Source organism: Penicillium argentinense (assembly GCF_028826775.1).
Source record: "Penicillium argentinense strain IBT 30761 chromosome Unknown utg000005l_segment0_segment0, whole genome shotgun sequence".
Lineage (NCBI taxonomy): Eukaryota > Fungi > Ascomycota > Eurotiomycetes > Eurotiales > Aspergillaceae > Penicillium > Penicillium argentinense.
The window spans coordinates 3,272,752-3,297,861 of NW_026622664.1; the positions used below are offsets into that span (position 1 = coordinate 3,272,752).

The following is a 25,110-nucleotide window of genomic DNA, read 5'->3' on the forward strand; positions in this document are numbered from 1 at the left end:
CTCGTGCAGTTGGTTTCTGGACACGGGTAGCGGGCCGGTTGGCGTTGCCTTGATGAGAAAAGCGTGAGTTAGACAACGAGATACTCAAAGTAAACGAGGGACCAGGCAAGGGCTCTTACTTCCTTGAGCATTGCTGGCTGTCATGAGGCATGGACTGACGGCTGCTGGATGCGACCAGTGTAGGTTCAGCGGTACGGATCGTTGGGAAAATGTGGGAGCGGGACGTGATGTCCTCGTTTCCGATGCGATCGTGGATGGTGTCGAAAATTGGAAGTTCTTTCATTCCTTCGAGCGATGCGTCAAGCGCAGCGTCGGGCTCATACTCGGCGGCAAGTACTTGATGCATCCAAAGGAAGTCGTTCATGGAATGGAAATCCTCAACGTGGGTTATTGTGGCAGGCGACGTCTGAGAGGAAATCAAAGGAATGCCTTCATAGACATCGTACTCCGTTGGTCGACTACTGTCTGCAAAGAAGGGCCCCTGAGAAGAACTCTGACGAGTGTGCGTAGCTTGGGGCCAGGGAATTGTGGCACCCAAGGGAAGGGGCGTGGAAGCCAGGGACCTTCCCTGGGGAGCCGGGGAGGTCCGAGTTCGACGTCCAATCTCGCGTCATTTTCAGACTGAATGAAGGGAAACGCATCTAGAGGTACTAGTAGTGAAGAAACAGTGGTGCATTCTGCGTCAGATGTCACGAGCGGAAGGGACGGGTTTTTGGTCTTTGGGAAATATGGGCATTGAGAAGAGGGTGAGACATAGCTCCACTGCATGCACTTGAACAACAGTCTAGAAGGGCACACGCCAAGGTAACGTTTTAAGAATGATTTTCTTTTAGATCCTCTCCCCTCCGTCTTGACCTTATGTCTCCATTTTTTCTTTGTTTATTACTTTTTTCTGTCATTCTATTCTACTCCGGATCTTTGGCGCTGGTATTCACCTCGGAGAGATCATTAGACAATTTAAGTTCCTGTTTTCTTTATTCGTCAAAAACGTTTTCCGCCCTGGATGATCTGACTTGCGATGAAGTCACCAGCCTTTGGCAGCTACTCTATCAAGAGTCTCTTGTTGCACATCAAGATGAGCTCATCGTATTGGTATATAGACTTGAATTAAAGAATAATCCCAATTATCCAAATCCTCCGATCAGATCTCGAATCTGCTTGGCTGCATAAATCACCAACATAGGCAGGAGAAAAACCAAAAAGAAGGCGAGTCGCAGAGCATGAGATCCCTGTGCGTGACCATGGGTATTTCTCTCCCTCCCAGAAGACGGCACTCCTAGGCTGCGGCATATCCATATCCATAAATTATCCACACCAGGATAAATCTCGCTCATCTTTCCAAGTTTAGCCTAGCACGTACCCTTATACAGCTGATTCAGCCCCGTTTTAATACCAATTATACAGCTGTTTTGTTCCAATTGGTGTTTATACTGTAATTGACCACATAGGTAGAGGTTTATACTATGGATCATATAAAGCACCTAGAACATTAACATGAGCTATAGGTACCGTAATAGTTATATTAATGATGGCAACAGCTTTCTTAGGTTATGTTTTACCATACGGACAAATGAGTTTATGAGGTGCTACAGTTATTACTAACTTAATGAGTGCTATAGTTACCTTAAATAGTTCAAGATATAGTTGAATTTATTTGAGGCAGTTTCTCTGTAAACAATGCTACATTAAATAGATTCTTTGCATTACACTTCTTAGGGCCTTGCCCCCTGGGCTACCAAGCTCTTCCTAGACAGTTAGCCTTTTTCCTTTCGTCTCTCGTTCTTGCTCTACAATCGTGTCGCAACAATGAAACTCCCAGTACCACATTTACAACAAGACGCTACAGCTGCACACCATACACCACCAAACAATCCCTCTTGGCCTGAAGGTGGTCAAATTTCCGTTGCATGCCTTGATGTAGAAGCTAATGGAATTATTCCCTGGCTATAAGCCACTACCACCGTACTACCCCAGCAATCCTCCCAGTCCTGTCGAGCAGAACATGTACCCGGGAATCGAGACTGCAGGCTCGACGGAGAACGAACAATTGACACCCCAGCTTTACCAAGGGCATGGCAATTTGTCTCTGGATACTCCCTGGAATGCGACTTCAGCCTTTCAATCACATACAAATAATAGCCCTGAGAACAAGAACGACAGGTACGCTCACAAACCCAACCCAGATTTCGATAGAACCGTGCCTGACTGTCGAACCAAACTAGGGGTAGCAAACCATTCCGCTGCCGACGAGAAGGTTGTACGTCCGGCTTTACTCGCAACAGCGATCGAGCTCGACATGTTCAGACCGTTCACGATGATCGGGAGGCGTACGAGTGCTCGATTAGCGGCATACGTATGAGCCGACTTGACTACCTCCGAAACCAGGCGCGGAAAGTTCACTCCCTTGGCAGCTCTGCTACTGCTTGATGTCGCTCGGATCCCAGACAATCTCTCTGTTCTTTTCGCTTTGCTTCAAATATGTGGTAATAATGATCTCCAAGCCAACAGGTAAACGGCTTCGCAGTAGGCGGCGACTACTTTTGTCAATGTCTTAGTATCATAATCTCCCATTTTTTTTATGTTGATATTGTACTATTTTCAATATCCAAATATGTTGCGCCTTAGAAATAGTAATTAATTTTCCACATTTCTGTGATCAAAAAGGCCGTCGATGTAAGGCTTAAAAGCCTCGGTGAGATTTTCAAGACCCGAAATCGCCACGTTTATGTGTCTGTGGAAAGGCTGTCCCAACCATAAAGGATTGAAGCAACCCGGCGATCTGCGACGACACGTTATGACAACGCGCATTGCTCGGAAAACAATTGTGCGCCCTTACTGCGGGAGAGCATTTAATCGGAGAGATCATCTTCGGGGCCATGACCAAGTTGTTCATTTTCCCAGGGGCCGGGTGTACTCGAGAAACGTTCTTCGTCTTGACCAGTGTTTAGTACTCGCTGCGTTCGCTTCTTTGCTTTTCTGCCTGTCAACGTATCAGTCGTCCTTGATATAGTTCAACGCAAGACCTAATCTGAAAATGTTTGCGGGGCACATCAGCTCTCCACCAAGAGGCATTAGTTACGTTCAAGTCTTGTGAAGGAATGGACAGAGCGACTGGTCAGCCTCGCATGGGCGGCAGCGCTCGTTCGGGGAATGTGTACGTGAGTATGTGGCAGGCAGTCAGGGGCGACCAGTCAGGGCGACGAGCCACCACGATCATCACTAGTGTCGGCGCGTAGAAACCACTGGAACATATGCTCGCCTGCCGATCAACCAGTGGGATTGAAGGAGTGATGGATCCTGATTGGTGAGGCAGGCAGACAGGCAGTTGTGGGAATCATGCGTTCCTCCGGGGACCATTCACTCAGCTGCTCTGCGGACTGGGAGGACTGGATCCGGAGAAGGGTGGTTGAGCAAAGCTGGCCAGCACGTTGGCGGCGCGCGAGTACTTCTGCGTCGGCGGCGGTGGGGGAGGAGGCGCCGGCGAGCATGACCGTGACCCTAAGAGGTCCGACATGGCTCATCAGGTGGCCATGATTGGGGCGGGGGGCGCACACAACCGGTTTCCGTGAGGGGGTATGGAATGGAGAGTGTGGTTGCCTCGTACCGTGCTGAAGCGGCGTCCATGTGTTGGCAACGCGCCGGGCAGGGTCTCGTCAGGAAGGACCTTCAAAGAATCCGATTTGTCCAACTCATCTAGACCTTTCCGCAGTCCTCTGAACGTTTAGCACAGCATGACCTAGTGCATCCTAATTTTGCAGTGGCGTTCGACGGGACACTTTCCGCTTGTATGTGTAGCCCTGGACTTTCGGCCATGCTGAGAGTTGATCGCTTGGTAGACCTAGAACTGCTTGTGGAGGCTGCCATAGGTACGAGGTACGATTACACATGTCCATACGGATTGGACCCGCCGGAACTTTTCAGTTGAGGCCCCTCAATGCAGACAATGCAGTCGGCTTTTAGTTTTTTGTGGGCCGGGGAACGGTCCGCTGGCTTCCCCCCCCCCCCCCCCCTTCTCGTGGTTCCTTGTCTTTGTTTGCACCGCACACTTAATTCCATGAGCCCGAGTGCCTGGACCTGTCTGTCACGCTTCGAGTACACATATGCTATGCTATTACCTGATCGAGGCTATCATCCGTTCATGAATGTACTCGCCACAATTTTTGGGACTTTTGTATCCAAACCCACCCCATCTTATCTTGCACCCATGCACCAGTGTGTAATTGTACAAGGGTCTACTCAAGAAGTGTGTTAGTTCCCTTTGTTTCCGCTTTCCTTTGTATCGCCTTGCAAATCCTTTTTGGGCTATCATTCTCGCCGGGGATCAGGGCTGGAACTGGCCAATGAAAATGATGATGATAATAATAATAATACTGAAAAAGTGCCTCCGGTAGAACAAAGCGCCAGCGTTTGTAAATGTGAGCATCGACAGAAATGTGCAGAGGCTGTGGGAGAAAAGCGGCGGTGTGGAAATGACGGGCCTCTCCGAGAGGCTCTGGCCCCTTTGCTATCCCCGTCGGTGCTAATTGGAAATATAATTGATGTTTTGATTCCGACCGCATCGAATTTCCCTAGTGCCGTTGATCGAACTCCTGGAGTGGATCTAGGGCTCCGCAAACGCGACCGACCGAACCCCGCGGATCAAGGCGTAACTTGAGCCTGACACCGGGATACCCCCTTTTCATTTCGGGGGATTACTGTCGCGTCGGAGACGATCGTCCCCCGGCGAGAGTGGAACCAGATGTGTAAAATCCTCTGGCAGACCGTCTGCCTTACAGCTTGCTGCAGCTATTATCTCCAGCACCGGCGTACAAATTCAACTTCACGAGCCTTCATGTGTTGCCCGCAACTGCACTGCAGCCACCGGAAGTTGCCCTTCGGATCTGAGCCAATTGTAGTTGATCTCCGCACACCTTTTTATCTTGCGCGCGAGGGCGATCTTTTAGACAGATCCAGCCAGGAATAAGCGCCCTTCTGCAGGAACAAGTACTTTCTCATCGAAACGCTCTTGGAACTTCTCTGTCCCTTCGCATACTCTAAAAACCCTGTTGTGCCGGTATTTTATCTCCCCCTGCATATTTGGCGGAGCAACCGCTCGGGGGCCAGGCACGAGCTGCGCTGACGAGTCCGCAGCGGCGCCCTAAACTAGAATAGCGTGCTGCATGGAAACGTAGACGCGAATCGCCACTGGTGCAGGAAATACCGACATTCTCGCGCTACAGTGGTATATAATAAACAAAATAAAAAGGCCAAAAAAAAAATCTACCGGCAGCTCCCTCTTTCACTTCACCCACAGACGCAGGCCGATCCCAACAGACATATCCTGAAACAAGGCCCTAATCCATGCATGCAGAAGAAGGGGTGACTAAGCCTTCATGTAACTGGTTAGTTATAGTAAGAAGACTTAGAAAAGTCAGCAGAATGCGATTCTCTGTTGGGACACAGCTAGAAATTTTTAGTGGGCATCACCTAATGCATTGTGTGGCACGAGTAGAGCCAGACCCCAGTCTCAGTTCTTTCGGAAGCAGGATCTGAAGAAGAAATCAGGCTACGGACCCGAAATTTGGCATCAGGGCTTCAAAAAGTCCTTTTCATGTCATATATTAATGGTGGATGCGGTTCCTGAGCTGGCAAGCGGCGCTATTTGAGTTTGCCCGGGTGCCCGTGGTGTGGACCTTGGTGAGGATCAGATCCGTCTGCCAACCCGGCAACTAGAGGCCTTAGCGGATCAGTCGCTCGTGCTGCTTATGGGGATTTTCCCCAATACACGTCCTTGCTCTCGCCGAAGAAAATCCTTTTTTGCCTATCTTGTCTCCACTCCTCTTTACCTTTCCAGTGACTGTGGGCGCCATGGTACCTGTCAAAAGATCTTTCAATGGCCTCTCTCTGCTGCGAGTGCTCACTCTCTACGAAGGGCCCTTGGTCTTCGAGAGCTTCCGAAGGGCCTTCCGTGAAGCTTCGCGCTTCCCTCGGTCGCCAAACATCCCATCACTCACGAGTGCCGATCGAGACCACAGTCTCATTCCTCTATGGTACTGCTTGCCTGGGCTTCAAAAGGTGATACCAGATCAAGACGCCATTATCATATCCAGAATTCTCCTCTCACACAATTTTCAGATTCAGTACCCATGTCTGCCCAGCGATCGTCTCCCATAACCCCAGACGGATATGCGCTCTTGGAGCTCTTCCCTGGGATCCAGCTCTCACCAAGTGAAACTTGCGACCAACCCAACGTTCCAGCGCTGGCAAATACATATTCGACGGAGGAGGAATCTGCTCCAACCCAGACCGCAGGTTCCTCTGCATTGTCTTCCATTACAACATATATCCCCGATACAGTGAAGGAGTCTCATTGTTATACCGACGGTGACTTCATGCCCCAACACACCAGTGCCATGTATGTATAGAGACTGTGCCATATCACATAATTCACCTATTCTATTCGATGACAAACCCAGCTAATACCAAAGTTGAAGCGAAAACGACCACAAGGAAGGTTTGCGCTGCCCACGACAAGGGTGCCAGGCCAGCTGTAAGAGAAAGAAAGACCTAAATAGGCACGTCAGATCTAAACATGACGCCCCCTATGCATTCAAATGCTCGGAGTGTCGGGAGTCATTTGGGCGAAAAGACTATCTTCGGCGCCACCAAAAGACGAAACATGCATCCCCCACAAAGGTCCAGGCTGTAAAACAGAAAGGGCCTTAAAAGTGACGTACACTATCACAGAGGACGATTCGACCTGGGAATCTTCAAGCTAAATGGTCTCATCCAGTGTGAGGTGGTGCGTGGAGTGGAAAAGCCCTGGGCGGGGTGTCACAGCCCCGAATACAATGATGCACCCACAGCTCCCCGGTGCATTGAGTCTCATTCATAGATGCTGATATATAGATTTTCTTCCCTTCATACTGGTGTATTATTAGTCTCTATATCTATAAACCTTTGAATGCTAGTAGAATAGCCACACGTGAATATTACATATAAGTATTATGGACTTAGGCACCGCAAGAAACTACAATGTATATGAAAGCCTTCGAGTTCTTCCAAAGATACGGCTACAGATCAGACATTAATACTTATTTCTCTCCATTCGGCCTAATAAAATATTGCTTATTCCAATAAAATTCGATAATCGACATTGCGGATTGCAAAACACATTGCAGGGCAAATATGAACATTTCAAAGCACCTGTATACTACCTATCCAAGGTAGTAGGGGCCTACTACTAGAAGCCCAGCATACTGGTAAAAATTTTTTTTTAAAAAAAATACCTGGGCAATAAGGCAAATCAACGTAAAATAGTGTATTTACGGCTCCTTTGTGCGCTCGCTTTTAACTGTACTGTGTATGTTTCGAAGAGCTGATACGCCACCTACGAAACGAATCCCTGTCAGTGCTTTTCTGCCTCATGCTATTGGCCTGGCCTGCGTCGTGCACTAGTTATGCCAGTACTAGTAGTTGGCAGGAAAACCACAATCGATCAATGAGCCTACAGTGCAGCATCTCATATCAACTTTGAATAACGAATCTGAGGCAGACCGACATAGTCCCAGCAAATCTGACAGTACTTGTGGTATATTTAATTTAATAGAAATCTTACCCTAGGGTACGATGACAAAGTTCTAATATCAATGAATCAAGGTCGAACGTCGACCAAGAAATCATGAAGATCTTTAGGGTTTAGGGTTTGTGTGCGGTTTACTGTATGGCGAATCCAAGCCTCGCACGCTTTGGCCTAGAAGACCTATAATACATCCCGATTAGCAGATAGCTTCCAGGTTGATGAGATGGTTAGTAGCATGATAAGGGGGTAATGGGGTCGAGGAGCTGAGCGCTGAGGGGGTTTTAAGAGTCTGGGAGCTGGAGGGCGCCCGCTGATTTAAGGTGCTTGGAAGTGGTACTCACGAATTCGGTTGTGAGATAGTCGTGTGACAAGGCTTCAGCGGTGGGGGGATAGTATTGTGTACTTGCGTTAATTCCAATAAGAGGCGCCGTCCCTCCTCTTGCGCAGCGTTCCGGGCCGAGAGACCCACAATAGGCGATGGGATCACGGGTCGAACTCCGCGGCTTGGCGGGGGCTTCCGCCTGGGTGGCCAATCACGCCAGCCGGGGGCAATGGGCGCCCATCGCGGCCCCCAGACTGCGGGGTCTCTCGATTGCCACTGTTTCAGCGGGTCGAAACATTTATTTTCACTCTATTTTCACACTGATGCACCTACGTGGTCAGCTGTCTGGTTAGCTACGAGAGATGTGCTACTATGATGTCAAATGGATGGACTTCATCCAAGAATGATTTTCCCGGGAGAGCGGAAAGTTTATCTTTCTACATAAATGGCCAGGACGCCCAAGCCGAAGAGCTAGCAGACTTCTGAAAGATCAGGGAGGGGCGTGTCTTCTGAGCCAAACGGGTGTGACTGCATCAATTCCCGTCAGGATAATGATGTAATAGCAACGCTCGCTCTTTATTGCTTGACCCACGAGAACGGAAAGACAAGTTCTCATCAACCCGGCTGATTTCGGTAGATGGGCATCGGAATAGGGATTCCCCCATAACCACACCAGCAGGAGCCATATCGAGAACGGTTGATACTCTGGTCCAATTTTCCCAGCCCATTCTGGCTAGGATAAGGTCGGATTTATCCGTCATGGAAGCTGCGACAAGTCTAATATGGTGCGGCTCTAGCAAATCTAGACTGATCTTTGTTCATTTGTGTGCACCCAGGAATGGTCGCGACAAATCTTGATCATGCATCGTCGGGGCTTTTGCTGCGTGCCATTCTATACACGGTCATTTGGGCTTTCGCCACTCCACCGGAGAAGGGCGTACACATCCAGACTTGGGCGTCTGTTCGCCCAAATACCCGGGCTGGTGAATTTTATGCGCCCGCTGGAAACCCGGGTAAGGGCTCGAAGCAAAGCCAGGACCAACAACTGAGTGAGAGCCTCTTTGAATGGCTTCAGGACGAGCTGCGTCATTTTTTTAAACGGAATAGTAATACTAGACAATACTTTTATCGGTAGTAATGAACCTTTTTGTTTTTGAGGCTGCTCGTTGAAGTGTACGTCTGACGCTATACGCACGGATGAAGAGTAATTTTCAAAGACAGGAATCAATCCTATAGTTTGCATGACGGCAAAGCGTAAACGAGGTAGCGCTTTCGTTATTCAACATCCCATAGCCATGGTGTAGTACAGCTGTGTGTGTGTGTGTGTATCATTTACCTGACCCCTCGCCTGACAGTTGAGACCCTGAATTGAGGTACCAGTGTGTTAATCATTCTCTAGCTATGCGAGTAAGCGCAGCTATTTGTAGTCACAGTAGCTACCTTCTGCCTAGAGTGGTAGTGGCAGCCTGATAGGCTGCCACTCCAATATGATAATATCTATATGTCACGTGACCTGACCTGGGATCCCAACTCTGACGGCGATATGCAGGCTACAACTACTGCTTAAATACATGCTTTTATGTTCCACGAGGATTGTTCCAAACTTCCTGAGCGGTGAACTTTGAGCCTCACCTGGTAAAGCCTTTCGTAGCCTTTCGCTGTTCGCGCTGTTAGGCTGCCCTTGTGGCGCGGCTATAATGAGTTCCCTGACAAGAGCGCCAACGGTCGTCCGTTGCTGGCTGCATCTCGACTAGGAGTTGGGAGAAAGCGGGCAAATCTGAGATCAAGAATTTTGTGAGTGACCGTGTGGCAGTTGCGTTCTGATTGCGAGCCCGAGCTCGAGTTCGATTAGCTTGGCTTTTGCAAGATTTCTTGTCGAGTTTGAATGGCGATGGTTTATTGTGGAAACGGAGATAAAGGTCTTCGATTGTGAGCGTGCGTTTAAGAGATCGTGCGGTGTGGTAGGTCTTAGAAGTCGGTTGCGGATGAGGAGATTTGGGGCATTGGAGAACCGAGGCATAGGTGGGTCGTTGGTCTGGTGTGGATGTAGCGTGGGATGGTGAGAGGCGAGGTTGAGGAGTCTGAGAGGCTTCAGAGCAAGTGGGCTGAGGATTTTGTGTTCCCGATTCAGGTATCGTGGAGGACTGTTCGGCGGCTGAATCAATGTCCATAATCGAAGGTTCATCGGGCGGAGTGGATGCTGGCACTGTTTCTGGATGTGGTTGTTGAGGTGATGGAGATGCGAGACTTGAGTGGGTGCAAAGGTCGGGTGTTTCAAAGACAGGCTTAAGATCACGACAGATGATCAGCCATATACAGTCTGCTAAGTGTAGCTGCTGCATCTCCTCGATGGGATTATTCTGGAGTGTGTACAAGGGCCTGCTCGATCCGCAGGCGAAACAACACGCTGATCCGCCAGATCTTGGAGAAGGCTTGCAGTACAAGCCATTCTGGGCCAGTTGGAGAGGAGTGACGTCGGTAAGCACTTGTCTATGGAACGAGAGAGCTCTAGCTGCGATAGTAGAGTAGGTGATCGGGATTCGGTGGAGAGGTTCTTCGTTGGGGTGTGGGGTAGTTCGGTGGGGTGGAGTGGTGGGGTTGGTGGGTTTGAGGAGCGAAGAAGGACGGCGTAGCGCTGAGAGGGGCTTGGGCTTCCAGCCTCCTCTGGCGTCTGGATGCTGCGAGCTCATCTCCCTCATCCCGGTGTAGTCCCATTCCACCTACAGTCCGGATGTCGATCGATCCCCCATGGTTCGGTGTAGTACAGCTAAATTCGAAATTGCCTTCCATGTTTTACACAGAGAAACTATTTCAAACCCTAACGCCAAGACCATGGAGAAACCTATTTAGGCCAGAAGCAGCTAGCCTGCATATCACCCCTGGCGTAAGAATGGAATTGTAAAATATCTGACAAGTTTAATACGCCACAGTCCCTGTAATCGTGCGTTTCATTAATACACTTTCTGCCAATATTGTCCCACCTGTCCGGAGCACCTCAGACCACTTGTCCCCTACCACTCCCACCATGAGACAAAGGCACAATGCCTCCGAACCTACCAGCTTCCACTTGAGAGTTATCCGAGACATGATCTTGAGCAAATCACTAACCACGGCCCAGATTGCTGATGCTGCTGGATGTAGCACGCGTTCTGTCACCACAATCCACAGTAACATGCAGCATTCGGTGATACTCGAGCGCCTCCTATTCGCGCGGGCGGACCACGCAGTATCACACCACCGACTTTGGAGGCTCTCTGCGATAACTTACAGAAAAAGCCTGATCTTTACGGTAACAAACATTAGCATCCAGAATATTAGAAGGCCAACTATTATGAATCATTTTGCTATTCCTATGGATACCTTCTCACTATCTATATTTTAGGATGCTGTCGGTGTTCGGGTTCCGCGTTTACGTGCAGTGAAGTCACCTGATAATGAAGCCCCTCATTTAGATGAGACTCAAACAACGTCCTCCTATACGAGCTACAGACGTCGCGTCCTACTTTGATCATGGCATCGGCATCATATCATGGCGTCAATAATGGACTCCAGATCGGGAATAACCATGGCTCCATCTTGGCAGAATTCCATCTACCTCCGGGTAAGCAGTCGATCCTGAATAAAGCTGACTGACTAATAGCGTCTTCCTACCCTAGAAAGACCCGAAACTCCACCCAGCCCTCTATCGACTGTCCCGTTCAAGCGTGACCCAAACTTTGTCAGCCGCGATAGATTGCTTGATCAGATCCACGAGAAAAGCTCAGTCCCGGGTTCCAGAATAGCACTTGTCGGTCTTGGAGGAGTTGGGTGAGTGCAAAGCGTTAGCGGATGGTTTATTGCTAATAACTCGAAGGAAATCGCAACTTGTTATCGAATACTCCTACCGGATCCGATCCCAATCGCCAGCGATATGGGTGTTTTGGGTCCACGCGAGTACCGCCATCCGATTCGAGCAAAGTTTCCGTGACATTGCCGACCAGGCTAAAATCCCCGAGCGTCGGAATCCCAAGGCCAACATATTCAAGCTTGTCCAGAGTTGGCTTCGAGATAGAAAGAGAGGAAGGTGGATTCTTATCCTTGATAATTTTGATGACAATGAGCTTCTGCGAAGAGCTCCAGCAACAGACCAGAAGGGCCCAATAAGTCAACCCAATGCCACAATACCGCCGTTGTTGGAGTTTCTCTCCCAATTCTCAAGTGGCTCTATTGTCGTCACAAGTAGAAACAAAGATGTGGCATTGAAAATTGTCGACTACAAGGACCTCATTGAGATTGCACCAATGGCAAGGTCCGAAGCACTAGAACTTCTCCAAAGAAAGCTTGAACTACCAGAGGGCAGCAAAGAGGCCCTTAAGTTGGTAGAAGAGCTTGAGCTCATGCCACTGCCGATTGTTCAAGCAGCCAGCTATATAAAACACCGAGCACCCCGTTGCACAGTACCACTGTACCTGGAAAAGCTTCGCAAAAGTGATTACGAAGCAAGCCGGCTTCTTCATTATGAAGCAGGCCATCTCTACAGAGACTGGGAGGCAAAAAACTCAATTTTAATTACGTGGCAAATATCCTTTGAATATATTCGACAGGAGAAAGAGTCCGCAGCTGATTTACTCTGTCTCATGAGCTTTTTTGACCGACAGGGGATTTCAGAGGACGTCCTACGAATTCAATACGCGAGAAAATACCAGAACTTGAGCTTGGCGGGCATTGTACATGATTCTAGTGACGATGATCCGGATAGCTTGTCTGAATCTGATCCAAATCAAGATTTTGAGGATGACATAGCCACCCTGAGAGACTATTCATTTATTACTGTCGGCGAGGATAGTACAGTGTTTACGATGCATCGACTACTGCAGCTGGCTGCACGTATATGGTTGAAAGCAAACGGCCAGACAGAGAAGTGGAAGAAGCAATTCATAAGCAACATGTTGCAAGAATTTCAGACTGGTGAGTACGGAAATTGGGAAAGGTGCCAATCGCTATTTCCACATGTGAAATCGGCGATATCACAGCGGCCAAAATCACAAGATTCCCTCCGACAATGGGCTACGCTACTTTATAGAGGTGCATGGTATGCGCAGCGAAGCGGCAACATCTCAGACGCAGTGGAAATGGCATCGAAATCAATGGAGCAGAGAGTGATATTATTTGGTATAGAAGGTGAAGAATCCATGGATAGCACTGCAATGTTAGCAACCTCATACTTGCTTGATGGGAGATGGGTGGAGGCTGAGCAGCTCTTTGCGCAGGTGATAGCGAAGCGCAAGAGCAAGCTCGGCACGGATCATCCCTCCACGCTGGAGAGCATGGCAAACCTGGCAGAAACGTACAGGCACCAAGGGCGGTTGGAGGAGGCTGAGCAGCTCCTTGTACAGGTGATAGGGTCGAGCAAGAGCAAGCTCGGCGAGGACCATCCTGACACGCTGGCGAGCATGTCCAACTTAGCGTCGACGTATTTAGGGCAGGGTCAGCGGGAGGAGGCTGAGCAGCTCTATGTGCAGGTGATAGAGACGAGCAAGAGCAAGCTCGGCGAGGACCATCCCAACACGTTGACGGGCATGAACAACTTAGCGTCGACGTACTGGAACCTGGGCCGGTGGGAAGAGGCTGAGCAGCTCTTTGTGCAGGTGATAGCGAAGCGCAAGAGCAAGCTCGGCGAAGACCATCCCTCTACGCTGGAGAGCATGGCAAACCTGGCAGAAACGTGCAGGCACCAAGGGCGGTTGGAGGAGGCTGAGCAGCTCCTTGTACAGGTGATAGGGCCGAGTAAGAGCAAGCTCGGCAAGGACTATCCTGACACGTTGACACGCATGAACAACTTAGCGTCGACGTATTTAGAGCAAGGCCAGTGGGAGGAGGCTGAGCAGCTCTTTGTGCAGGTGATAGAGACGAGCAAGAGCAAACTCGGCGAGAACCATCCCAACACGTTGACACGCATGAACAACTTAGCGTCGACGTACTGGAAGCAGCGCCGGTGGGAAGAGGCTAGGGAGCTCTTTGCAGAGGTGGCCGAGACTCGCAAGACGAAGCTCGGTGCGGACCATCCCGACACGCTGATGAGTATGGCCAACGTAGCTTTCACCTTGGAATTTCCTGGCCGTCGTTCCGAAGCGATCGATTTGCTTAGAACCTGAGTTACCAAGCAGCAACGAATTTTAGGTCCTGCTCATCCCGACATTGCGTCCAATTCTAACGCTCTGCTGGCATGGGAAACTGGGGATCCGGCTATCAAGACATGATCAATTTACCCCTTTCTTTTCCCTTTTTTTCATCCTGCATTGGCACGCTTCACCATATTTTGTAGTATATTGTGATTTGCGGCTCACCATTATTTTGTTCCAATCAGCAGCCACGCATTGGCAACCCTTCGTTTTCCACACCTGTAACATACAGCTCCTGTAATAATGTGACAAACTGAGGAGGTGGTCAAATACCACTAGGACCCTTCGGGATTGGCTTATTCATCGTTCACCCAATTTCCACCTAGTATGGTGTCATAACACGCCATAGTTCAACTATAAAGACCCCTAAGATCGCTCAACCGATCGGAGTACCTATAATCAATCATCTTATTCAGTTTGGACATCTTCAGTACTAGCCAGTACATCGATTCCTCATCCTGACATAATGTTTCGAAAGAACCTTTACTGCGTAAGTTTGGGGAAATATAACCTCTGCGTTTCCACTAACCGTATTCGGCACAGCGTCTTTCGACTCGGGGTTCCAGAAACAATTCCTGTGTGTAAATCATGGAAGGCAATTTCGAATTTAGCTGTAGCCCCACGGATCCCAAGTGCTGGTAGACTGACGCAAAATCATTGGCAGATATTTTTTTGGGCCATTCATCATGTCTGTCAGCAGTATAATGCGATTTTTTGTCTTCCAGTACGCAGGTAGCCAGCCAGCCTGTTCCCAATCGACAAGTGCAATAAAGTGATAGGGCTCAGGGCGTGTTATCAAGATATTACTGCGGTGGAGATCGCCATTTTCAAGCCTTATGGCACTTCCATCAGGCAGATTATTTCTGACGGAATGATTCTATTGGGGCAGAGTATGGATCCAGCCTTGTTTTCGATAGAGGAAATTGAACCAGTCATGGAATTCCTGGACAGTATTAAACGGACCTGCTTCGGACATGGATTCGACGTGAAATGCTCCATCGTAGAGTGGAGCCCGTAGAATAATGTCTATATGCAAACAAGAAATTAGCCAATGCGATTCAGGAAACAAAAAAGAAGTCTCTCGTGAGATCCCTACCTACGAATGGATCTTCTGGGCCTTGCTCAAGTTGCCGATGATTGGTGAGGGCGGAAACGGATGATCGAGGGAGTGGTGTTTCGTCCTTACTTCGCGTGGCCGAATTGTAGTGATATTTTTCGATCGTGTATTGGTCCATCTGGTCGGGAACATATATGTACTTGACATAGGCACGGAACACGGCGATCTGGTCATTCTGCCGGGCTCACAGTACACTGTGAAGTAGTGCATGCCAGTCCCCCACTACAATAATTACTCTAAGAGTAAATTTAAAGAAAATTATCTATAGTAATATAACACTTATTAGCACTCTAGGGTGAGAATTCTCACTATTCTCACCTCTATCACCCTAGTCTAGAAACTTCTCACTTATTTTATCTACACTCAGTCTAAGATGAAATCCAACGCTGTTTTAAGTCGAGGCTTTTCGAAAATTGGCAGCGCATTATATGTGGCTTGTTTGGCTGAGCGGATGGAAAGCCCTGTTCTCCACACCTTGTTGTCGTTATGAACTAGAAATCGGATGAAAGGAATTATTACTTCCTAAGACTTACCCTGGCGCCCTTTACTGAAGTATTTGTGGAATAAAAAAATTATCAGTCTATGACCGATTACATGAGCTCCGACGGACTGAATTTCCATTTTTCGTGTGTAACTACAGCGTGGAAATAGCAAGCCAATATTCTATTATGATCCAGCAGATTTGATAGAGAGCATAGGATAATCCGAGGTTCGGGAGCCATGCCATTCAGGCTGCGAGCTGGAAAAATCCTTCCGTCGAGTCATCCTGCTGAGTGATCTTGAGTCGGCATCGAGATCGAAGTGAGCGGAGTGATCAGCACTCCACCTTGGCTGAATGTGAAGATCCTCATGCTGAGATCTTTCAATTTCGCCCAGTGCCGCAGGATTAGTGCGTATAACAGCGACCAGGCTATTGAGCACTGTGAATTCCATTTTCAGCTTGATGCTGTAAGCGAGAGGTTTGAAGGAGGTTTGGATGTCGAAGTTGTTGGTGTACTCAGTTGCTAAGAGAGCGACATCGAGTAGAATCGCGACGGCGTTGACAAAAATAACATTAAACACGACCCGTTGGCCGCGTGGACCTTTGAGGGCTAAAAGAGGTCGAAGGCTCGTGAGAGTTTCCCAGATGTAGAGGGCGCTGATGATGGTTTCTTGGACGGAAAATCCCGTCAATTGAACGCGTTCGTAAATATTGAAGGGGGCGATGAAACTGTTAACGCCGTGGTTGCTGCCGAGAAAGAGAATCGTGGTCGGAATGTGAAAAGCGCAGGCGTCGAATATGATCATGTACAGCACGAATCGAGGGTACTGGGTATGGCTCGTGACCAGATGCAGTCTTGAGTAGAGAACTACCGACTGCCCTGTTACCATAGCATACCATCCAATGCAGATCAAGACGCACATAGGGAAATTAGGCGCGAGTGAAAAGTAGCGCAGAAAACCCGAGATGGTGTGGAGTAATGTTCCCAGGGAGGCGATGAGCATGCTCCAGAAATACACTCCTTGACGGTGCCTGAATGTGGTGAAGGTGGCAATGATAATTTCGAGGACGTTCCAGCATGCCAGAGCGAATAGTGCTGCCATCACCATCGCGATCGTTCGCGAGACGTTGATCGGCCCTGTTTCGCCGGCCATCTTGCTCGATTACCCCTCCAGGGGGATTGGACACTCGTGATTCTGCCGTGGGGGTTTCTGTTCTAAAAATTGAATTCGATCGCACTGCAACTGACCGTGCTGCCCGTCGGTCGGCTAGTTCACTGTGAAAGCAGCATCGTGGTGGGCGAGGTGCGATATTGATGAGGATGTGGAAAGACAGGAGGCGAGCTGCTTGGCAGCCACATCTCTTGGCACGGGGAGTTCTAGGCTTCGGACCTGCCTAAACGTGCCTAACCATGCGTAAACTGTGCGCATAAGTACTTAGAGTTTTAGGGGCTCCCCTGGTTGGCCGCGCCGGGCGGGTTGACATCATCACTAGCGGGAACCGAGGGCCGTGCGTCAACTTCTCAACCAGCCTTGTAGAACTCGACGTTCTAGAGCAAACTTGCTCCACTGCCCTCGTCCAGGTTTTGGTGTGATAAGTTTTGGAGAACCTAGAAACTCTCAAATTTTCCAGATCATATTGATTGTCTCCATCCATATCGCAGATTCGGGGGAACCTCGCATGAACTTTTCAGGACTCCACTTTTTTCTTGAGACGGTTTCGACCCGGTAGAGCGGCTCAACAGGCGAAGGATTCTTCACCATACTGCATCGGAACTAGCCCTTAGTTTCTACCAAAGCATACTGCCCCTAGCCCCCTTCACCTGTCGGGCCGCTCCCGGAGCCACTGTTTACAATAGTGGAGTATTGGTCGGTCTATTAACTCAAGTAGCTACTGATATTTTACCTTGAAGACGGAAAAATCAAAGCAAAGCTCGTATTTGATTCCTAAACCCTTCTATCTGGTTGGAAAACAATGGAAAGAAAGCGAAAACAATTACGAAAAGAAATGAATAAATGTCAGGATGTCGGATACGTGTATCATCTAGTATCGAGGGACGGCCAATTGATGCATGAGATGGATTAACGAGAGTGTGTCTGTGTGTTCCGATCTGTTGAAAATGATCCAGGGGCTATAAACTGCGTATTACATCACAGTTCTTCCGAGAATGACCCGAATTACCATACAATTACTATTGCAATGTGGGTGGATGCTGAATAACCAAGAGCAGTGGAGAATCCACAGTATTTTACCTTTCTCAGAGTTGACAATAAATAAGCACATAACAAACACAACAGGAAAAAAAGACGCTGGAAATAATTCCGGAAAATGGCCTCCGCATTGAAACGATCGAGTGAATCACTAGATAGCCTCAATATCAAAGAGCAGATTAGCATAATCACCGTTAAACCATGAAACGATTCGAGTGATTTTCTGGGTTCCGTGTCCGAATTACCCAACACAATGTACGCCACTAACTTGCCAAGGCGCGTACCCAGTAAAGCATGGTATTCCAGGGTGCCATGCTCCCAAAACTTTGTCTCGTGTCGCGAAAGGTTCCGATATAGATAGTTTAGGCAGTGGTGCGTCTGGATGTTTAAGATCATCTTCACAAGAACTTGCTTCAAGGTCTGCGATTTAAATCTTGCGGCATATGCCGCACGACTCACCCTGGAGGTCTGGAGAGCAGATTTGAGGGTGGGTTTCTCCAGATTCCGTCCATGATGATAACCCCTGGCGCAGCGGTGCCGTGCCATCCGAAGCAGGATCCTTGTTCGATGGCGATTTGCTAAATTGGGCCACGTACGTTTTGGTTGGCGAGATTCGTGAGAGTCGCGCCTCGAGAATCAACAAAGTGTTCAAATATACTCTCCCTAGGTATGTGTTGGCGAACTAGGTATCCAGAATTCTTGAGTCTGCTGATCGTATAGCACGATCTTCGGATGGGGAATGGTTCATCGGGGTTCTCGATCCATCTGCATCGCAGCTTCCCCCACTTCTGTTATTCCTCGAAGGAGCGGGGGCTATCTATCATAGCAATTTCGTCTTCCGAATCGCCATATGTCGACTCACCGTCTGAAAGATCTCCATCTGCCGTGTAAGTTGAATAAGTGGGGTTCCAATCCGCATCAGAGGGCGCATGGGTGTGCTGCGTGGTTGGAGTTCCCAAGACGGGCCGGGCCGTAGCTCAGTTAAGATGGGAATCCATGGCATATTATAGTGGGACAACTGGGTTCCAGCAAGTATGGTAGTAAATAGGTTGGTATGGGGATTTTCGATGCCCTAAAATGTTGCCAAGCTCGATCTCCAAAGATGGATGAATGATGATAGAATAGCCTGGTCAGGGACACCTACTTAACTTCAGAGGTCAGCATCTATTTTGCTTCGATCTATCAGAGGCTCACGGTGACTCGCAATGAGCGCCTTGTTCCATTGAGAATACAGAACAAAAATATGGTGTCTCAGAACCACGAATAAAACTGTTTAGGACGATCAATGAGATTCTACTCCAGTGGATTATTGTTTAGATTCGGTCTGACCTCTCGTATCGAATTATCTCAATCTTCCTTTTGTTTACATGGAGCTTGGTTGACTACTTGATGCAAGTGATCGAGACAAGATAATGGTAGTAACCTCTCAGGACTGTCTACTAGGTCCTAGTCGCTACTAGTTCGTCTCTTACTATTGGATATAGCCTCTTATGTTTTAAAGAATGACTAAGTAGCTCTGAAAAAGGGCTGAAAGGCCTTCTTAGGTTTTCCACGATGTTTATTGTTGAGTCGTGGAATGGTGACATCGATCGATGTCACCTTGTCGGCCTTCTGAGCTTCGACAAGTTCTTTCCATGAGCCGAGTCGAGCCTAACATCGTAACGGGGGAGGCATGAAAGTCCCTCGGAATCAGAACAATAGCAGCCCGACAAGATATCAAACTTAAGAACGTTTGTATTCGAATGATGTACATCCAGTACAAGCCCGAACCACCACCATCATCTAGGAATACTACATATACAGACCACGAAGATAGGAGCACCCTATCTCAGTAGTACCTCGCACTCAACCCGACGATTCCGACAAGACCATCTGAGATTATGACTCAACCCGACATCCAAGCGGTGACACGCGAAGCGCCGAATCGACCCATATATTGCAGACCGGTGCTGCCCATGGGGAAGTAGCTGACGAGGTACCAGACCAGAGCGCAGAGCTGGAAGACGGAGGAGAAGGCGGTGAGGATCAGAGATTGGAGCTGTGGTCATAATAGTTAGCGATGTACCACAGAAGATGAGTATTTTCATGGCAAGGTAGGGGAGGCTGAGATGAAGGTGTCAAGGGGCAGGGATGGGTAGACTCTAAAACCGTTGGTTTGTGATACCAGACTTTGTCGAACGCTCTACTTTAGTAGTCTGTTACCCAGTTTCGGGAGATGGTTGCACGGTGTATACAGGGTGATATCGCTTATCTATGACCCCTTCCCTTTTCTCCCGCGCGCCCGGGATACGTTATTGAAAGGGAGAGGTTGTACTGAATACTGCAAAGAGATACCATTCCCGCGCCGTGCAACCATCGTGATAGGGGATGAGGGTGTGGTGGTTGATCGACGATGAAACCGAAAAAGGAAACAGACTTACCCCGATGGCGAAATAGAGGGTTAGCGCGATCGAGCCGAAATAGGCCGCCGTGAAAGGCAGTCGTGGTCCCGAGACCAGATGTTTAGCGTAGGACCACGGTCCCATGAGGACGGCCCATGATAGTAAAAACAGGACGGAGCCGACAGACCACCTAACAAAGAACAGACATTAGCAAGAGATACTAGGCTTTTTTTCCTCTTCTTTCGCGCATTCTGAGTTCTTGGCATGGGGCGCAGGGTGATGCTTTTGAAAGCGACGAATGAGATGTATGAGGCGTGAGGTGTGAACTTGCACATGGCCCGAGCGACGAGATGTCGCTCATGACCACATAGCAGAGCGGTGCGGGATTTGAGTGATCGTCTCAGACCCCGAGCTGAGGAGGATGTAGAGGGGAGAGAAAAATTAAGGTGCTGCATGCAGCTGAATGCACTAGGGGAGAGGCAACTTACAAGATGGCGAATTTGCGGGGCTTAAGAGTGAGGACAGGGAAGAGGAAGAAGCAGAGCATGAAGCAGACGGCGGCGCCCAGGTTGCAGGCTGCGAAGATGAGCATTCGATCCCATCGACTTACTACACACGGTTCCAGTTAGCGTGGACTGAGATCTACTCCCATCGGGTTACAACCACGACAAACATGGGGTAGGAGATTGGGAATCCTTCCCGGCGCAGGAACTTGAATCTCGTCACCTGGATCAAGGGAACCAGAGAGCCTAGGACGGCGATCGCGGGAACAAGAAGGGTCACAAGGTACAAACGGGGAGCGACTTACAAGCAAAGAATGTATCTTCCTCATCGCGTCGATTGGCGGCTGGTAGGGGTGCGCCGGGGGCTTCATTGTGAGTGGGTAGTTGGACATAACCTCCCTGACCGAACGGGTTCAAAGACTGCAAGCGCGAGAAGACCGAGTTGTCGCCGGGCGCATTTGTGCGGACGGGGAAGTCCGGGTCTCTGCGCGACCAGCCTAGTGAGTTGACAGAGTCCCGAAAGGTGTTGTTAGCCATGAAAGCGACAGGTCCTTGGTCTGAGCTTCTTTAGCGATGGATTCCCAATTGAATAGTGGAAGAGACAGCCGTGCACGGTCGCTGCAGGCAAGGCCCGTAGCCCAGGAAGAAAGAGCGAGCAGGAGAAACGTCTGCAGGGACTATGCACGATGGAGTGCAGATGATCTACGCCGGCTGATGGCTGATCCGCGAGGATTGGCTGGCAGGTCAGACTAAATCAAGCTCACGGACGCGCAGATGACGCCGACAGTGAACACGGATTCGGCTTTGGGCGCGGGCTGGGGCTATGGCCCGGCCTCGTGGTGAACGGACGGTGGGGGTGTGAGCTCGAGGCTCGTTAAGCCCTACGGATCCGATAGCCACGAATCAACGAAAGATCCCGGGGAGCGAGGGACGCCGTGAGAGAGCTGGAGAGGAAGGCTAGCCGAACAAAAGTTTGTGGAGGATCCCTAATCCAGAGGTGGGATAGTGTCGGTTGCCTTGTGAGGATGCGCGTCACCCACAGCCACGGTCGGTTCGACCGACCTGGGTTGACGAATTCGGTTCCGGATGAATATGCAGCAGTCGTCAGAGCTGCCTTCAGGGACGGGGAATTCCCAGCACGGGGAGTTTCCGACGCGGCAGGAGCGGATCGAAGATCGAGGCCGTGCAGAGGGCACGACGTCAACGGACGCGGCGGAAGGGCCAAGCGGAGGAAGAGACGTTCAACCTTCGGAGCACGATCCACGAAGGGAGGGGGACGATTACGGCTGCAGCGAGACGGACGGTGATTGGGCCTGGAAGCGCTGAACTCTCGTGGAGGAGGGTAGGAAGGTCGAGGAGGAGCAGCGCAGATGACGAGATGGCGTGGAGCTACCGATGCGACCAGCCCGGATCGGCGAGACTGGGAGGAGCTGTCAGATGACGACCCGGACCGAGCCAGAGGAGGGCAGGAGGGAGTGACGACAGGGGGAGTCTTACGGTGTAAGGTAGGGGTTTGGTGGGGATAGTTCGCGGGGAGAGCAACTTGCGGAGGTGAAGGCAGAGATGGTAGATAGGAGGTGAGGCACACGGGCCACTCCGCTCCACTCCTGCCTCCACTCTCCTTCATCCCTATACTTCTTCACCACTCTGGGATATTATGATGGTAAACACCCTATCTACGCAACACCTCCACCAACACCGATAGTCTGCCAGTCGGCTTCCCCCAGAGGGGCTACCCGCTGATTTTCTCGATCCGCTCTCAGCCAAAGTTTACCCCTCCTCGTCGATCTCCCTCTGGCCGGTGCGCACCCTGTTGACGATCGGGGTGGAGAGTAATAACTGCTAATTCATGTCCTGGCCACCCTGAAGACAGTCTAACAAGAGACGGGACTAGTCCATGATGGCTTGCAGAAGTGCATCGTCCCTCCCCCCGCGTATCGGAAACACTCCCCTGCCACTGCGATGTTGCATAGCCGATACTTCCCCTCGGGTAGGTCAACTGTCGGTACCCGCTTGTGCGACGCTGTCTAATTGTCCGACGGCGGGGTGCTTGGGTAACATGAGGGGAATTTTCTTTTTTCTGATAGACGTGCATTTCCCAGCGCTTTGCTCTCTGGGACGTGCTTCTGCTGCTGCCCATGCCGCATCTATTCCACCGTAGTATGTCCGAGGCGCAGGCAGACGTCATGGCAGTGCATGTTGCAGTGTGGAGTGCTGGAAATGTATCCCATAATATGTGATAAGTGGTAGTAATGAATAATCAGAAAATGAGCCAAGGCAAGGCGCAATCACCCAAGCCGGCGAGTGTCGCAGATGCCTTCTCCTTTGTAGGGTATTCGTGCCTACCACCAGTAGAGTAGGGTTACTTAAAACGACGCAGTGCAGGATTCCTCCTTGCGTCAACCGTGGGCTCGGCGATACCCTCCGAACCTTGACGGGACGGCGCGGCAGGATCCACGAAGACGCATATTGCGCGGTGATACTAGCCCATACACTCTTTCTAGTGTGCTAGTATTAGTTAGTAGTGTATAGATAGCTAGGCTATCCTGATCCTGATAATGCAGGGTTGACCACATGCGATAAGGACGACGTGGCTGAGATTCCTGGCTGCACATGGAAAGTCTGCGTGGCTCAGCAAAACCGGTATTTGTCGGGCTGAGCATACTAGTGCTGCTAGTGCCTTTCCCTTAGGGTAAAGTAAAGGAAAAAACAGTGTCATAGTAGTCATACGGAATACTCACAATAGAAGAGGTGTGTTCCGCCTGCTGACTGATTGGCCCTCGCGGCATTCCACCCCCTCCCATGTTCCTTCGTGTCTCATCGCGTCTCCGCCACATTCCCTGCCCGAGTATCACCGACCCTCTTGACATCTTTTGTTTATCGTGGAGCCTGGCTCCCGGGCCATGATCCTCCCCTCTGCTCCACCCACACCATCGTGCAGACTGCGGAGCAGAGCACGGCCCAGCCCGTCGATCATCACCCCCAAGATGATCCCCCCTCTGCACGACATTTCGCAGGCCACAATGACGCGCACTGACTGACCAGATATAGGGCGATGACGCTGCGCATTCCAAATCGTCAGTTACATATGGTCGCTCCCGGCAGGTGTTGCATACACTATCCATACACTATCCATCCTTCTGCACGTCCCGGGATATTCTCCGGATCAGATATGCGATTCGCATTGATCTGCTCCCTGTCTGCTTTCCCCCATGGATTTGATCTCTCCAGTATGTCGATCTGCGCCAGCTCCGGTGTGGTTCCAACCTTTCTTCTCCCCACCATCTTTCCTCCCCGATATTCTGCAGTGATCCAGTGATTGACCAACGGTACATACATACCTGTCGGTGATCGCCCTGCTTCTGTTGGACGCTGTGTACTCCCACATGGTCTCATTGGCGGATCTCCGCGTCTCTCGACCCCCTCTGCCCCCCCATCTCAGCCCTCGGGGACACTAATGCAGCCGTTTCGAGCGCGATGGAACTAAAACCCGCGCTAGATGGTCTCCACGGCAGAGTTTCCCAGCCCGCCCAACGTCACCGTCTTTTGGGACGCAATGCGCGCCTGTAACCCATGGGGGCCATCTGATACATTCTTTCGGCCTGTGCTATCCTCTCTTACCCTCTTTTCTCCGAGTCATGACTCGTCCGTACAGGTGACAAACATCCACCGGCATCATGGGATGGGCGCCTTTTACTCAATCCGGCTGTATCACCCTTCCCTCCTTCGTCTTAGTCTTTTTTTTTTGCTAATTTTATTTTTTTTGGCGTCGCTTCATTCGTACAGACGAGTGATTCGACCGACAAAGAGTATCTGAGATTACTCTTCTCGGCGATCCAGGCAAAATAATAATAATAATAATAAAAAAAAGAGGCTCTATCATCGCCACCCCTCCCACGGATCCACGCACACACCCCCCTCCTGCGTAGCGGGCGTTCCCATCAGCATCCACAGTCCACACCACCTCGAGTCCGCTACGCCGTGAAAACAAGAAATAGAACACCCCAAAGAGTAAGAGTACCTACGTAGTGCTAGCGCTAGCGCCCGATGCCGAAGCCCGGCAAGCCTCATCGATTCCCACCGATCGACGGGCTGCATGACCGATGTTGTAATATATCAAATGAGAGATGCAGGAGGGGCTCGAGTTCTTAAAGTCAGCCTGTCCTCGTTTCGTCTGCAAGTGCTTTCAACCTTTTCCTGCACCACTTGCTGAGTTGTCACTGCATCGATCTGTTCGAGAACACGACCACCGCACCACCTGGCGCCCAACAGTACTGTGAAAGTGTTTGCTTCGTTGTCAAACCCCATGATTCGCAAGGCCTGCACGGCGGATCTTCTTGTCTGTTGCCCGTGAGATCTCCTTACGCAGGTACG

The 25,110-nt window shown here is 50.0% G+C and overlaps 8 protein-coding genes across 8 annotated transcripts; 3 read left to right on the top strand and 5 right to left on the bottom strand.

The window, feature by feature from the left end:
- Positions 1-115: 115 nt before the first annotated feature.
- N7532_006014 (uncharacterized protein) lies at positions 116-614 on the bottom strand (the record flags this gene model as incomplete). Its single annotated transcript, XM_056618508.1, has 2 exons — positions 116-461; positions 535-614. The coding sequence occupies 2 exons, from the start codon at positions 612-614 to the stop codon at positions 116-118; spliced, it is 426 nt and encodes a 141-aa protein (XP_056474667.1).
- Positions 615-2,002: 1,388 nt separating this feature from the next.
- On the top strand, positions 2,003-2,427 carry N7532_006015 (uncharacterized protein; the record flags this gene model as incomplete). Its single annotated transcript, XM_056618509.1, has 2 exons — positions 2,003-2,257; positions 2,305-2,427. The coding sequence occupies 2 exons, from the start codon at positions 2,003-2,005 to the stop codon at positions 2,425-2,427; spliced, it is 378 nt and encodes a 125-aa protein (XP_056474668.1).
- An 839-nt stretch (positions 2,428-3,266) lies between these two features.
- Positions 3,267-3,488, bottom strand: N7532_006016 (uncharacterized protein; the record flags this gene model as incomplete). The annotated part of the gene is made up of 1 exon (XM_056618510.1): positions 3,267-3,488. One exon carries the CDS (start codon positions 3,486-3,488, stop codon positions 3,267-3,269), a length of 222 nt encoding a protein of 73 aa, XP_056474669.1.
- Positions 3,489-6,125: 2,637 nt separating this feature from the next.
- N7532_006017 (uncharacterized protein) lies at positions 6,126-6,404 on the top strand (the record flags this gene model as incomplete). Its single annotated transcript, XM_056618511.1, has 1 exon — positions 6,126-6,404. The coding sequence occupies one exon, from the start codon at positions 6,126-6,128 to the stop codon at positions 6,402-6,404; it is 279 nt and encodes a 92-aa protein (XP_056474670.1).
- Positions 6,405-13,189: 6,785 nt separating this feature from the next.
- N7532_006018 (uncharacterized protein) lies at positions 13,190-14,017 on the top strand (the record flags this gene model as incomplete). The annotated part of the gene is made up of 1 exon (XM_056618512.1): positions 13,190-14,017. The coding sequence occupies one exon, from the start codon at positions 13,190-13,192 to the stop codon at positions 14,015-14,017; it is 828 nt and encodes a 275-aa protein (XP_056474671.1).
- A 1,810-nt stretch (positions 14,018-15,827) lies between these two features.
- On the bottom strand, positions 15,828-16,796 carry N7532_006019 (uncharacterized protein; the record flags this gene model as incomplete). Its single annotated transcript, XM_056618513.1, has 1 exon — positions 15,828-16,796. The coding sequence occupies one exon, from the start codon at positions 16,794-16,796 to the stop codon at positions 15,828-15,830; it is 969 nt and encodes a 322-aa protein (XP_056474672.1).
- Positions 16,797-19,737: 2,941 nt separating this feature from the next.
- N7532_006020 (putative Golgi traffic protein SFT2) lies at positions 19,738-21,273 on the bottom strand (the record flags this gene model as incomplete). Its single annotated transcript, XM_056618514.1, has 4 exons — positions 19,738-19,890; positions 20,273-20,423; positions 20,722-20,842; positions 21,042-21,273. The coding sequence occupies 4 exons, from the start codon at positions 21,271-21,273 to the stop codon at positions 19,738-19,740; spliced, it is 657 nt and encodes a 218-aa protein (XP_056474673.1).
- A 337-nt stretch (positions 21,274-21,610) lies between these two features.
- N7532_006021 (uncharacterized protein) lies at positions 21,611-22,363 on the bottom strand (the record flags this gene model as incomplete). The annotated part of the gene is made up of 1 exon (XM_056618515.1): positions 21,611-22,363. One exon carries the CDS (start codon positions 22,361-22,363, stop codon positions 21,611-21,613), a length of 753 nt encoding a protein of 250 aa, XP_056474674.1.
- Between the last annotated feature and the right edge of the window lie 2,747 nt (positions 22,364-25,110).